The 15,177-nt window shown below is 38.7% G+C and overlaps 1 protein-coding gene and 1 long non-coding RNA gene across 2 annotated transcripts in view; one reads left to right on the forward strand and one right to left on the reverse strand.

The window, feature by feature from the left end:
* nfatc3a (nuclear factor of activated T cells 3a) overlaps window positions 1–15,177 on the forward strand; it is a 75,585-nt gene that overhangs the window by 24,563 nt on the left and 35,845 nt on the right. Inside the window, 1 exon segment of the mRNA XM_070554950.1 lies at window positions 9,116–10,280. Within this exon segment, the coding sequence (XP_070411051.1) occupies window positions 9,116–10,280 (1,165 nt within the window).
* On the reverse strand, window positions 250–4,626 carry LOC139071806 (uncharacterized). The gene is made up of 3 exons (XR_011521623.1): window positions 1,799–4,626; window positions 1,476–1,656; window positions 250–1,138 (listed from the first exon to the last, which is right to left on the reverse strand). It is a non-coding gene; the product is annotated as an uncharacterized lncRNA (long non-coding RNA).

Consider the following 15,177-nt stretch of genomic DNA (forward strand, 5'->3'; position numbering starts at 1 on the left):
CGAGAGGGCGGAGCCGCGGCAGTGACGAAGACGATGGCTAACTAGACGAAGCTAGCTCCCTTCACTCTGAGCAGTTATTAGAAGTGGAGGACGTTTCTCCCCCTCCTTACACAGACACTCGAGAAGAAAGGGACCAAGTCTATTTGGAGGAGACAAGCGGACCTGAGTCTTATTGTTTTGAGCTTGTGAGTTGCCTGAAACTCCCAGAACCGACCCAACAGAATCACCTCTGAAAGGTAAGTAGCCGTTAGCCATAGCATTGGATTAGCTGCAGGGTTTGTCTCCACGGCCCTAAAAAGCTAGTATTCAGCATGTTTTAGAGGTTTATCTGCTTCAGCACACCTGGTTTTAATCAGCAACAAATAGCTGAGCTGCTTAACAGCTAATCTAACTTGTTAAAGCAGGAAAATCCACTGAAACATGCTGGATAGTAGCTCTCCGGTAGCTCTGGGCTCAAGTTACAGTCTGCTGCATATAAAGTTATGAAAATACCCCATGAGAAAATTATTCTGTAATGTGTTCAGCCCACTAAAACTGCCCTGATTTCTTTATTTATTTACTGATAACAGCTGCTCTCTTGGTTCTAGGTCCTCTGGTGTCTGCAGCTGGTCTCCTCTGCTGGTGTCATCAGGATCAGGAACTTTCAGAAGAACGTGCCTTTCAATGACTCTTTCCCCCTTATTTGTTATATTAATTAAATAAATCTCAATTTATATATTTCCTGTTTTTGTTCATGTCCATAAATACTTAAACATGCTTGAAATTAGAACGAGCTTTTAACAGTGAGGTGCTAGTTTAATTTATCACAATAGCTAGTTAAACATGCAACAAAAATGTGATATTCAATGTAATTTATAACTATCCATTAAAATATCAAAACGAATCTAAATGAGATATTTGGCAGCACAAAAAACTTGTCAAACACAATATTTATTATAATAATTGTAGGCAGACAGGAGACAGAGCTGATGGAGGTTCTCAGTCATCGAAGGATGGCTGAAGGCTTTCCAGGAACAGGAGATGTGGTGTGGTCTCTTCTCTCTCTATTCAGCAGGATGAGCTGATAGGTTACAGGTGTGTGAGGACATCCTCATGCTGTCATAACCAGATGACAGGGGTTATCAGGTGATCAGCCAGGCTAATGAGATGCAGAAAGAAAACAAATTCAGGACAGTGTACAATATGTGGTGTTGCTCACCTTATGTGCTCTTATAGAATATTAATGTGTGCATGCCTCATGGTGTAGAGTCCATATTTTGCTGAGTGTCTTGCAATAATGCAGGTTATTAGTTAATTTACTTTTGATAGCAAAAACAAAATATTTAATGTAAAAGTTATTTTCCAGGAGAATCAGCTCACACGTCACCACCAAGTGTCACAGGGGCAGAATCAGTAGCCTCCGTCATGATGTAATCACATACTTATTTAATTGTTAATATCTTAAAAATTCTGAAATTTTTAAATTTTTTTTTAACCTTGAACAGTTCACTGAGCTTGCACTGTCACTGAGGTGGAAGCTGGAATCAACAGCAGACACCTCACATCTTGGTCTTTTCAGGGGGTCTGGACGCTCTGGGACCTTCTGGAAGATGAATTTTCATCATGGTCCCTGTGGGTCACCAGACACACTGCGGCTGTGAACTCCATTCTGGCTGGCTATGTACAAAAACAAAGAAGCAGCACATTTATAAATGTTTAAAAGAGCATAAAATCCCGTGTAACAATAATCTGTAAAACAAATTAAAACTAGAAGGTGATAATAAAATGTTTACATAGAAGATTATTAAAAATAATTCACCTTTGCTACAGGGAAGGTTTCACATCAGCCTGGAAAAGTACATTCATGCAGCTAAATCAGTCTGACAGCCAGTGTCTTGGGTAGATTTAGCCTGAAAAAAAAAATAGAAGCACATTGTTGTTGGGAGTTTATAAAGTCAGATAATATACAAAAGAATCTCCTATATAGGCGCTTTATAACATTCCTAGTGTGTGATCGTTGTTATAACGTAAAAGTCCGTCACATATGATGTGGAGAGCCTGAAATGCGACCTCCTGAACAGAATTCCTCACAGAACCTGTTCACAAGCTGGATTTCACGCTGTAATGATGTCTGTCAACTAGTGCAGCGTTAGTTAGAGACACTGTAGCAGAATTGCCGACTGACTAGCTAAAGGAAGTGAACCACGTCTCTCAGACTTTGCATTTAGGTAGGGAATTGTCTTTAGAAGATGTTAAAACGTTTATTTAGCTGACTCACCTCAGACTGGAGCCCGCCGTGGTGGGGGAGCAGAGTCGGTGGGCTGCATCTAAATCGCGGAAGAGCCACGGTGGGCAGCCTCCCTCTTCAAACGGAGGCGTGCAGAATCGCGGGTAAAATGCCCACAGAGTCACCGCAAGCATACTACACTACACCTACTCACCAATACTAAGACGATATGGAACACTAAACCCGAAATACTTTCCCAATTACACTAACAGCCAAACACTAACTAAACTACAATATCCAACAGCCAAATCGAACACTAAATAAGTATTTATAACACTAAAAGATATGCTAAAGACTAGGATATACTAATGCTATATGCTAATGCTGAACTACCGCTGACCTCCTATGCTCGCTTGCAAATCCAACTCCCACTCGCCACAAGGCGTGGCCGAGACGCTCGTTGCTTTTATAACTTTGGCACGGAGCTGCTACGTAGTACTCTACTGGTTTACGTAGTACTTTACTCTTTAGCCATTGGCTAAAAATTATTCAAAATGACTAAAATTCTATGTTTTCAGCTGAAGGTGGCGCATTACTGTGGTTTTTAGACAGAATTTTTAATTTTTAAAGAAAATGCACCAAAATGCTAAAATAAAGAATGCACACATTTAAAACACTATTAGACACTCATTTATACAGTTCATCAGCAAAAAAAAGTTAATTTAGACGTTACTTGCTCTTTAACTACATTCTGTGGACTTCCTGAGAGTAATGAATTACAGTAATCCAGTCTTGATGTAATAAATGCATGAACTAGTTTTTCAGCATCACTCCTGGAAAGGATGCTTCTAATCTTAGCAATATTCCGATGGTGGAAAAAGGAAACCCTACAAACCTGATTAACCTGGGATTTGAATGACATGTCCTGGTCAAAAATAACACCAAGGTTCCTTATTTTGTTCTCGGAGACTAATTTAATGCCATTAAGGTCAGGTGATTGACAAAGCAATTTCCTTTTCTGGATTTCTGGTCCAAAGATGAGAACTTCCATCTTGTCTTGATTTAAAAGCAAAAAGTTTAGAGTCATCCAGTTTTTTATGTCCTCAAGACAAGCCTGTAATCTACCCAACCGATTAGGTTCATCAGGGTTAATGGATAAATATAACTGAGTATCGTCAGCATAACAGTGAAAGTTTATCCCATGCTGTCTAATGGCTTTACCAATTGGGAGCATATATATAGTAAAAAGAATTGGTCCAAGCACTGAACCCTGTGGTACTCCACAAGTAACCCTGGAGTATGAAGATTTGTCATGTACATTTAAAAAATGAAATCTGTCAGACAGGTAGGATTTAAACCAGCCTAGCGCTGTTCCTTTGATCCCTACAACATGTTCAAGCCTTTCTACAAGAACATTGTGATCTACTGTGTCAAAAGCAGCACTGAGATCTAACAAGACTAGAACAGACACAAGATTCTTATCTGAGGCCATGAGAATATCATTTGTAACTTTCACTAATGTAGTTTCAGTGCTGTGATACTCTCTAAAACCAGACTGAAATTCCTCAAACAGATCATTGGTTCTAGAAAGCGAGAAAACAATTGAAACAAAAACAAGAATCTTTACCTAAAATGTGCTTTTCTTAACTGAAGGTCTTTATAAAAGTTTTATCACCATAACTGGTATATACAGAAAAATAAAATACATCACTAACTAGCACACACATCTTAGTGTCATGCTTAGTAGGTAGCCTTGCTTAGCTTGTGTACACTGCTTACATTTTATCAACCAAGTTTTAACATGTGCAAACATTCACTAAACACATCCATAGTTACAAAATGAATGTTCTCCAAGGCACAAATATCTAAAGCTCGTTCAGCGCTTTCGTGAGCCATTCATTCTTTCATTTCTGCCTAAATGCAAACAAGAACAGAGAAAATATGTCAAAGACGGATCAGAGGTGAGAGTGCTCACTCTATTGCTATCCTGCACAGACAATTCAACAAAGATGGTTTGCAACGGAGTGTCTCACTTTTATCCATTTTCAAAGTCTAAAACCTTTTCTTAAATACTAAACAAAATTCACTAAATTACTTGTACTATTTATTAACTTATTAATTTAACTTATTCCAATCATGAACATAATTATTTTTGGCCTAAAGGCATTACAGACTGTTTGTCAAGATTATCTCAGGAAAAATGAGATTAAGTTGCCAATGAAGACACATATTCCTATAGAAAAAAACTTACACTGTAGTTATAGTAGTAGCTGTCATATTACTAGATAATGTTTAAAATGTAAGCATGCATGATAGGAGATATGTAACTTTGTTGACCTTTTTGGGTGGGGTGGGTGGCAATGCATACATCGGTATCGGTTTATATTGGCATTGGAAATTAAGAGTTAGACAGTATCAGTATATCGGATATTGGTAATAAAGCCAATTTTGAACATCTCTATTTCCATTATCCTTTATTTTGTTGGAAGTTAAAATGAAAAAAGAAAAAAAAAAACATCAAAATGGCACACAATTTTATATTTCTTCTTTGTGCAGCAGTTGTCTGCATTTGTATTTAGCAGAAACAACAAACAGGGCAGCCGCTTACATTAGTGTTATTAGACCACAACACAAACCTAATATATCCCAACAGACATTGCTTACCTACTCAATACTGAAATGGACACCTTTTACCATTAATAATATATGTGTCAGATGAACTATGAACTAACAAACAAACAAGCAGTTTGGTGTACATTTCCTCTGTTGTAAAGAGGTTGTAAGGTCGTTAAATAAACACCTGACCGAATTTAATTAAGCAGAACATTCAGTATAATTGACATCATCTCTTGTTTATCATATAACTCTGATTTTTCTTTTACTGGCAGTTTGCTGAGAAACTGTTTTTAAATAGTTCTTTTTGAAATCTGATCAGTCACTCTGAGTTTAATAAGCAGGCTAATTGTGAAAGAGGTCTTCTACCCCTATTTCAACAGTTATCCGCCAATAAAAAATAGACAGGGACAGCTTGAATGAAAAGAGCCTGTGACATTTGACGTCATGTTAGGATTGATGGACTTGCTCTTCTTGACCCTTGACATGGAAGGCTGTAGTTGATTTAGCATCCAGAAGTGAACAGAGTGTGTCTCAGCTAGTGGAAGCTAACCATTAGCATTAGCGACTCCACAACATGATAAAACTCCTTCATGTTTGTGTTATTTCTGGAGACAAAACATCAATGTTACAAATAGGGTTGGGCTATATAGAAGAAAAATTATATCACCATTTTGTTTTTCCAAAATCACAATGACAATTTTATCACAATTTTTTTCTATCTCAGAAATGCAGATGTTAAAGTCATACCTCTTTACAGAAAATAGGATAAAAGATTTCCAAAAAAATCTTCAAATTCCAATGTCTGTTTGTCAATCCGTCCATCTAATCACATTTAAGAGCTAGAGATATATGTCTCAAATGTTCCACGGGCACTTTTATTTTATTATATAGTTATAATTAATGTAAAATAACTGAAATTCCATAAAGAGATGGTTTCATCCACATTATTATCAGTAATTATTTCTTGTCTAGAGAAAAAATCTTATTATGTTAAGCTAAACTCATGATACATCCTCATCTTATGCATCCTCTAGTCAGGATTACACACCTGCTACTTGTGACTCACTGCTCTCCATTGTTGTTTCCTGACTATGTGGTGGAGGGGTCTGGCACAAACAGAGCTCCGATTGGCAGCCACGGTGAAAAATGCTAAAACACATACGGACATCCCAGAATAATAAAAGCCACTAAAATAACTGCAAAGTTTAGAGCAGCACATTGACCCAGAGTTTCCTGATGGAGCAGACACATGAGAATACATCTAATGACCGCTTAAAGACTGAGCAAGCTAGTGGCTAATGCTAGTAGCTTGTCGCTATAATGGAGTATGTATGGTGTGCTTCTTCAAAGATTCATAATAGTTTATGTCCGCATCTTAATACATTGATTATTAGATTGTTTTTCCCAGCTCTACTGAGCACCCCAGCTATACCAACCAACGCTGACTTAAACTTCGATATGTCTGTCGTGCCGACAGAAGCAGACTAGCAAATAGTGACTCGGCTGAGAAAGAATATGTGCCCGTAGATGCGTCCAGAAATATTGGCACAGATGATAGAATGCAAATAGACAGCTCTACTATCTCCGCGCTTTGGTAGATCTCCATCACTTTATAATCCTTAACGTTTTATATTGTCAGAGCCCATGCCTCTAGTTGCAAACTGAGTCAGTGGTAGAGTCACATTGCTGATAGCCAATCAGAGGCGAGATGTCCAAATATCAGGAAATACAACTCAAAAGCAGCTTTTATCTGTCGTGGCTCACTTCTAGTTTCTGAAACAGAATCATAAGAGTTTTTTCCCCTCAGAGATTGACTCACAAGGCATTCATTTATATTAGAGACCACTGCCATTGTGTTGGGAAAAAAATCCAGTGAACCTAGTCTTTCAATTATTGTTGCCAAGTGGTGCATTGTTTCTAAAACTCATATTGGTGCATTGTTTCTAAAACTCATATTGTCATTTCAGCTTACACTACCTACATTTCACAACAAAGTAATTAATGATAAATGTGTTCACAGAAAAAGGTAAATGTACCCATTGTTGTACCCAATGAAATTACTGGAATTGTTTTATTTGTATTGACATTCATTCAGTTTGTTTCAGTGAAGTTGTATTTCTCCCTTTTCTTTTAGTGCATTCTGTAATTTTTTGTAAATGCAAATGCTGTGCAGTCTGAAAGCTCTGCTCAGTGAACCAAACGTCCTCTTTCAGGGAGGTCAGTGTTGGTATATGGTCTTGAGTTGCCTAAGGGCCTTGTTCGTAGTCCAGACTATTTTCGTTTACTTAACATCATACAATTCATATTTGGGGGTTAGGTTGGCAAACAATGAATGAGTAGTGTTCGTTAACGTTCCAATATTTACTACTCACCCAGGGATATGAGCTGGAATTCTGTTAATGAGATGGGAGTCTACATAGAAAACTTCCCAAGTAGATGAAAGCTGTACTGAATTTCAAGGGTTCTACCATAAAAATGTCTTGTTTATAAAGAGGTATAAGTAGTTATGGAAGTTATACTTATTCTAAACAACATAGCAAAGCTCATTTAACTTTTAATATAAAATCTAGTGTATATAGTATGGCAATGTTATTTATTTTCTTTGAGGATGTTTTTTGTTGCAGGAATTTGTATATAACCAAATAGTTATGTTTCTGTTTGGTCTGCATTCTTTTGTTATAAATTTCTCTGCCCTTTTATTTATTTTAGCTGAGTTAAGCTTAAAAAAGCTTCCCTTCTGTGGCTGTTGGATAGAAATGTCAGACAGCACATGATACTTCCCCCTCAAAATCATTTTGCTTCCAAATATTAACAGTGCATTGCTTCATGTAAAGGTATTAAACAGTAAATAATAATTTATTCCATCTTTAGTTTTATTTAATGGTTTTATTTCAATTGAGTTTTGCTAAATTATGTGTTACATTTACCCCCCCCCCCCCCCCCTTCTCTAAATGTTTGGGTGGTGGGTTCATTTAAGGAGTTTGTGGAAGTGTCTAGTGATTTCACAATCATATCCTGTACGGACAACACTGTGGTTTCACCTAAGCCTGATTATTCATGGACACTCATTGACAATTCTTTTGTATTCAGAGTTACTTTTATCATTTAGCTTTTGTGTTTTTCTCTTTTTAAACACTCTGTCTTCATTGTAGCCCAACACAAGGCAGAATGGTCATGTTACTTGGTGCTTTCATCGATCTTATTTTGTTGTTTTGTACCCCCCGCAATTAATGAAATGACAATGCATCTAATTCTGTCCATAGGGTTTCAGAGATGCTTCACTTCTGTTGCTCATAGTTTAAATTAATATTTCGAATGAGGAACATCCAGATCTCTCCAAAAGAGCTTTTCCAGAGAAAGTAGCTGATTGTATTCACCAAAAATATATAAACAAAGTCTTACTGAATAGATCCAATACACACAATGGACGTTTGTCTGTTTAAGTGTGTGTGTCTGTTTATGTGTATATATGGTGCCTGTGCCGAATGACCTTTGGTATAAATAGTCTACTAGCCCTAGCTGTGATGACAGCCGGCAGCATGCAACGTTGTGTGAATTTATTTCCTGAGTTGTGCAGTTCATTGGTTATCCCTTCTGGAACAGAGCCCATTTCACTGCCAGCTACCTAGCAACACTTGGGTCGATAATCTTCTAAAACTGAGCTGAAGCTCAAGCTTAAGGAAAAATCATGCAAATAATTTTGAGTTCATTTTGCAAACAAAAGTTCAAGTGTGGTGCCCCATGTAGTGTGGTGTTTTGTGTAAGCATGACTTGAGTAAGATTGTTATTAGCAGGTGAACTAAATCAATATTCTAGTGGTATCTTTTTTAAATATAAAATGGACTAGGTCAGGGTGAGATCTGCTTCAATCCACTGGGTCTAAACACAAAAATATCCATCATATGATATTCAAAATGCTTCATTAAGTTTAGAGCATGTTTGGTTTTCCTATGTGTTTGTTTCTGTATCACACAGCATATCAGACGAACATACAATGTCTCCAGCTCTGCCTGTGGGTTTTATATTGGATCTGACCACATAAATAAACCCAGAGAAGAAGCATCACAACTAAGATTTTTCAGCATTTTAACCAGATAGTATCTTGAGTCTGTTTTGATTTTTTCTATATTTCTGGTGTAAGAATCTGGTCTTTTTTATTTGTTTATTGTTTCCATGAATCCATCTAAATAAGCAATAAACATTTTAAGGAGGGACAAAACTAATGAACTTTAATAAGAAAGATTGATGTTCATTTTGCTGTTTGGTGATGATTCCTTCCTTTATCCATCCTAGATCTGGAGCCAGACGACAACACATCCTTCTATATCCTAAACGTGGGCCAGCCTCCATCTATGGTCACTAGCCACCAGGCTATTGGTCTGTCTCGCCATGGCATGCACTCCCAATCCCATGTCATCAACACTTTGTCACGCCTTCCATCACACAAACCAGGATCTGAGCCTTTAAGCTATGAGGTTCAAGACTCCAAATATGGCCCCTCTGCTCCTGTGGAGGCACCAAAGCCTTTTGAGTGCCCTAGTATCCAGATCACCTCTATTTCCCCTAGTTGCCAGCAGGAGATGGATGCCAGTGAAGGAGAGCTGAGGCCCAATGGTCCTGATGGGGATTACCATGGTGACAGGATATTGTCCAGAGACCACCTGTACTTACCACTGGACCATTCATACCGGGACTCCTCACTTAGCCCAAGCCCTGGCAGCAGTGTGTCTTCTAGAAGCTGGTATTCTGATGCCTCCTCCTGTGAATCATTTTCACATGTTTATGACGATGTAGACTCAGAGCTGAACGAAGCAGCTGCCAGGTTTTCTTTAGGTTCCCCTTTGACTTCTCCAGGCTGCACCTCTCCTCAAACTGGTGGTGGAGTTCTGGAGGATCAGCCCCCCTGGCCACAACACCACCCTTCTTTTATGCACCACAGTCACTCCACCCTTTCTCCTCGACAGTCACCATGCCATTCGCCACGCACCAGCGTCACGGATGAAAATTGGCTCAGCCCACGGCCATCTTCCCGTCCCTCTTCCCGTCCCACCTCACCCTGTGGGAAAAGGCGCCACTCTAGCGCTGACATTTGCTATCCGGGTTCTCTGTCTCCTCATCATTCACCCACACCCACACCAGGACATTCCCCTAGAGGAAGTGTGACAGAAGACACTTGGGCTGGGAGTCCCTCTGTTGGCATGTCACCTTTTCAATGCTGCCCATCTGAGCTTGACATCCCACTGAAGACAAGGAAGACCTCACAAGATAGAACAACTATGCAAACTGGGAAAGGGGAGTTGGGGCAAGATGACCAAGACAATACATCCTGTAGTTTGGACTCTCCTTCAGACGAGGCCCTACACAGCCAGAAGAAAGATGGGGTTGCAGAACAGTTCCTCTCAGTACCCTCCCATTTCTCATGGAATAAACCCAAGCCTGGCCATACACCTATATTCAGGTAAATTTCTTGATTTCAAACCATAGATGCACATATTGTCAAAGGCAATTTTATTCAATTTTCCCAGAAGTAACTATTTAGCCACATTAGAGAAAAAAGTTAGATTAACCATGATGCAAAAACAGGCGGTTGCGTTAATTGTTCACCAAGATCTTGCATTGATGGTGGTAGAGTCTGACTGCTGCGCAAAGCCTTCTCCAGCACATCCCAAAGATTCTCAATGGGGTTGAGGTCTGGACTGTGGTGGCTAATGAATCCTAGCATTGTCATCTTGCAGTATACCCATGCCATCAGGAAAGAAAAACATCAATTGATGGAATAATCTGGTCATTTAGTATATTCAGGTAGTCAGCTGACCTCATTCTTGAAGCACATCTGAACCTAAACTTGACCAACTGCAGCAAGCCCAGATCATAGCACTGCCCCCACAGGCTTGTACAGTAGACTCTAGGCATGGTGGATGCATCACTTTATCTGCCTCTCTTCTTACCCTGATGCACCCATCATTCTGTAACAGGACCCATCTGGACTCATCAGACCACAACCTTCTTTCATTGCTCCAGAGTTCAATATTTATACTCCTTAGCAAACTGGTCTTTTTTCCCAGTTTGCCTCACTGATTAGTGGTTTTCTAATGGCTACACAGCTGTTCAGCCCTAATCTCTTGAATTGCTTTTGCATTGTGCACATGGAAATACTCTTACTTTCACCATTAAACATAGCCCTGGGTTTTACTTTCGTTTTTCTTCTATTGGATTTCACCAAACATTTAAGTGATCGCCAATCACAATCATTTGGTACTTTTATTCCGCCCACATTTCTTCCTGGAAGTTGATAGGTTCCCACTATCCTTCCAGTTTTTAATGATGCGTTGGACTGTTCTTAACCCAATTGTAGTCTCGTCTGCAATGGCCTTAGATGTTTTCTCTGCTTGATGCATGCCAACGATCTGACCCTTCTCAAACAAAATAACATCTTTTCCACAACCACCAGATGTGTCTTTCCACATGGTTGTTTAAGACATGTGAAGCAACTCATTGCACCAGTTGGGGTAAAATAACTTATTGCCACCTGAAAGATAATCACCCATGCAGTAATTATCCAATAGGAGGCTCAAACCTGTTTGCTTTGTTAAATCCATGTGGTGACTTTTTTTATTCAGACAAGAAATGTATGTTGTTTGGATAGCAACAAATAAATAACACATAACTATAGGTGGATAGATATTTTCAGCTAAACCCCTAAGGAAGTATTTTTCATGAGTTTTGCATTTTGCTTAGTCCACACAGGTTCTTCAAAGCGGTCCTTCATATACAGCCCAAGCTTGTGCAACTGTCCAGACTGATCATGCTAATTATGACTATTCATGAGTCATTCTCTTGTTTAAAACAAAACAAAACAGAATATCAACATGGATAATTGATGTTATTCTTACCTAGACAATGCTTAATTGATCCAGCAGGAGGACTGTTGGTTAAATTAGAAGAAGCTATTTCTAGAATCAAATGAGTCTTGCTAAAATAACCAAGTATTTCTGACTCATGTGAGACTGTAAACCACGAGGCTACAAAAAATAACAAGAACTCTGTTTTGACAGGTTCAAACATTTGTTTGAACTGGTGGGACCTTTTTCTTTGCTTTTGTTTATTGCAAATGATGACTTTTTAACTTGTCAGCTCCAGTAACTTTTTCCTCCTTTGCTTGTTGCTGCATAGCTAGAAAAATGTGCTGTTTCCAGACTGACAGCTCTGAACATACTACATAGTAAAAGACACCTTGGGGCTATGGGTGTTGAAGAGGAGGATCCACAGGAGCTGGAGTCATTCAGAGAAGATTTGCGAGGGTGGAAATCAGCTATTTTCTCAAACAACACGAGGAACAGACTAGAAAATGAGGAACAAAATGGCATTAAAATTTTCCTGAATGAGCTAATGTGAATAAAGGGCTTACAGACATTATGAACGTTCATTTTTACTATGTTAATGCCGAGAAAGTCACAAAGGCTAGCCCATCCAAGTACACAGCCACTAACGTCTGGTCTTAGTGGTCAAGGTGGGGCCCGACCTATGTGGATGGAAGTAGCCAGATCCTTACAAGAATGCTACCCCTGAACCTGGACACACCTGTAGAAGGCTATAGAGTCAAAGAGTAGGCTTCTTGACCTTGAGAAAGGCAGAAATAGCTGTTCAAATTGTCAGTCAAATAAAGAATTTATTTTCTCACACATGGAACTGAAATGCGCAACATCTTTTAAAGTTTTTAAAGCTTTTTTTCGATGTGATTAGCACATCAGAGAAACCAATGGTTTACTGCAATTTAAAACGTGTAAAAATTCTAGAAATTTGAGTCTTTGACTTGGAGACTTCACCAATTCTTAAACAACTGAAGATCAAAGCTGAGAAATGCAAAGTTAAGAGTTGAAATCTACAAAGAGCCTGTATCATGTTACTTTACACCTTCCAGGGCAAAGAACAGGACAATATATTATAATATTAAAGCTGAATGTAGCAGAGCTGAAGGAAGATGCAGCTGAGACAGGAACATGCATATGTGAAACCCGAAAAAGCTTTGGGGGCATTTTTCTTGAGAAAATAATATTGTCAAAATCTCCAAAAAGTGGATTCTTCAGCCCATGTAGGATTTTTAAATGAACTTTATTAGATTACAATGTCATTAAGTGAAGCTGTGCTCACTGTTCACATGTGAGAAGCTGTGTTACATGAATTAATATGTTTGTAAATGAACGAACACACACACACACACACACACACACACACACACACACACACACACACACACACCCACACACACCATGCTAAATCTACACAAACACGAGCAAAGTTGGCTGTCTGTTCTCCAATGTGTGTGGCAGATGAAGATGAAGCCTTGTTTGTGTGCACTGGCCCCTGGTGCTGTAAATCAGCACAGGCCACATATGGCAAGGGGGCAACCACACACACACACACACACACACACACACAGACGCACAGATCCATAGACATAACACAAAGGCTTGCTCACATAGACCTAACACTGTCTAGACTAAAACCAGGTCAGGTCTGTGATTCAATCTCTAAATTTCAACCATAAGTTACTGTATTTTTAACACAGCCAAGACAGCAGATGGGACATGTTTGCCATGAAAAAGGGCCTTGAGTTGCCTCCACTTGCATGTTTTTAAACAGATGGCCGAGGTGGATTGGGTGGGTTAGAAAGGGTGGAATGAATGTTGGCTTGGATTATCAGACACTTGCCATGATTAAAAAAACGCTTAGCTTCCTTAACCTCAACTAGGTGAAAATAATAAAAACAATGGTATTCCTGGGTTCAAAAACCTGGAATTTATTTTTATGAAAGTCTTTTACTTTTACCGGTACTTTACTCAAACCTGCAACCCTCCAGTTATGGGGTGGGCACGTAACTCCTCTCTCACTGTTGCCTAGTAGTGAATAACAGCAGAAACTGTTGCATTCCAGTGTTTATATGGTAAAACTTTGTTGTGGGGTTCCCACCATATACACCACTAACATGGCAGCATCGTTACCTTACAAAAACAAGAAACTAAAACTGCTCAGGATGGGTAAAATTACCTAACCTTTATGTGGAGTCTGGTGGTATTAGAATAAGCAGCTCCAATCCACAGAGAACTCACCTAATACTTTTGGGGATCTATTAATAATCCCACAGGTACCCCTCAGATGTTCTCCTGACTGGTTGTGGCTGCTTTGACAGCACAAAGGTGACTCGCTTGATCAGACATGCTTGCATTAATGGTCACAGGAGTATATACACACTTCTATGGGTTTAAAAGCCTCTTCAGATGTAACAACAGGTTTACATCCTGCAATTCAAACCCCAAAGTAGTAATAAGATGTAATAGATTAAAAGCCAAAAAGCAAAAAAAAAAAAAAAAAAAAAAAAACTGAAAAATTAGGGTATTATAGTCTCCTTTAACTATGAATGAGACATGATCTGAAAATGTAGTCAGCTAATATCTTAATGTACACAAATATAAATGCTATTATGATGAGTACGGCAGAAATTAGGTCATGTTTCTTACTTCAAAATATTTCCTAAAAATGTATCTTGAACATGTTTTTGTGAGAGAAAAAGACCATTTTTAGTATAAAATGCATTCTAAATAATTCAACTAATTCAAAGAACTCCCAATTAACAACATTTACTATTAAACTGACAATGTTGAAGTGTTTTAATGCTAATTAGTAGCACCAATAAGTGAAATTAGGTTGAGCTAAACTAATCTAATGCATTCTGTTAGAAGAACCCAGTTTTTCTGAGTGTTTTATTTTTGAGTGCAGCTGTTCAAATATGATTGTGGTCTACTCTGATAACAAAAAATAAGCACTGAGGAAAAACAAAATGCTACCCCCTGTGATGCCTTGGGACACAAATTATTCACATTTACTGTATACTCAGACACAGACAGTGTCATTTATGAACTGGTTTAGCTGGAACGCTTCTCCTTTCACCCATTCTCTGACCCAAATGTGAAAGACTCAGAATAAAAAGTCCCCCCTAGAAAATGATTCACTCTTAGTATCTGAACTTGACCTATACAAGTTTAATGTTTAAGAGCAGGGCAGATTCACGTGGGCATTCCTGTGATTCACTGTCTGATGGGACAGAGCGCACTTCATCTTGTTCTGAGTGCTCAGTGGCAGTTTTTAACAGGGGAAAATCTTTTTTTTTTTTTCCAGACTTTTATTGTGTTCTGATAGCTTGAAGAGAGGTTTATGTCTTCAGCCGGGAGTTAGTGAAAGCCTGTTCTAACGCTTGATGTCAGAGAATTTACATATTTTTTTCAAAATATCACAGAATAATGTTGTTGGTAACATTTCCCTCAACCACAAAATGTCTCAAGTGTTTGCTTTAAGTA

The sequence above is a fragment of the Nothobranchius furzeri genome, chromosome 9 (assembly GCF_043380555.1).
Source record: "Nothobranchius furzeri strain GRZ-AD chromosome 9, NfurGRZ-RIMD1, whole genome shotgun sequence".
Lineage (NCBI taxonomy): Eukaryota > Metazoa > Chordata > Actinopteri > Cyprinodontiformes > Nothobranchiidae > Nothobranchius > Nothobranchius furzeri.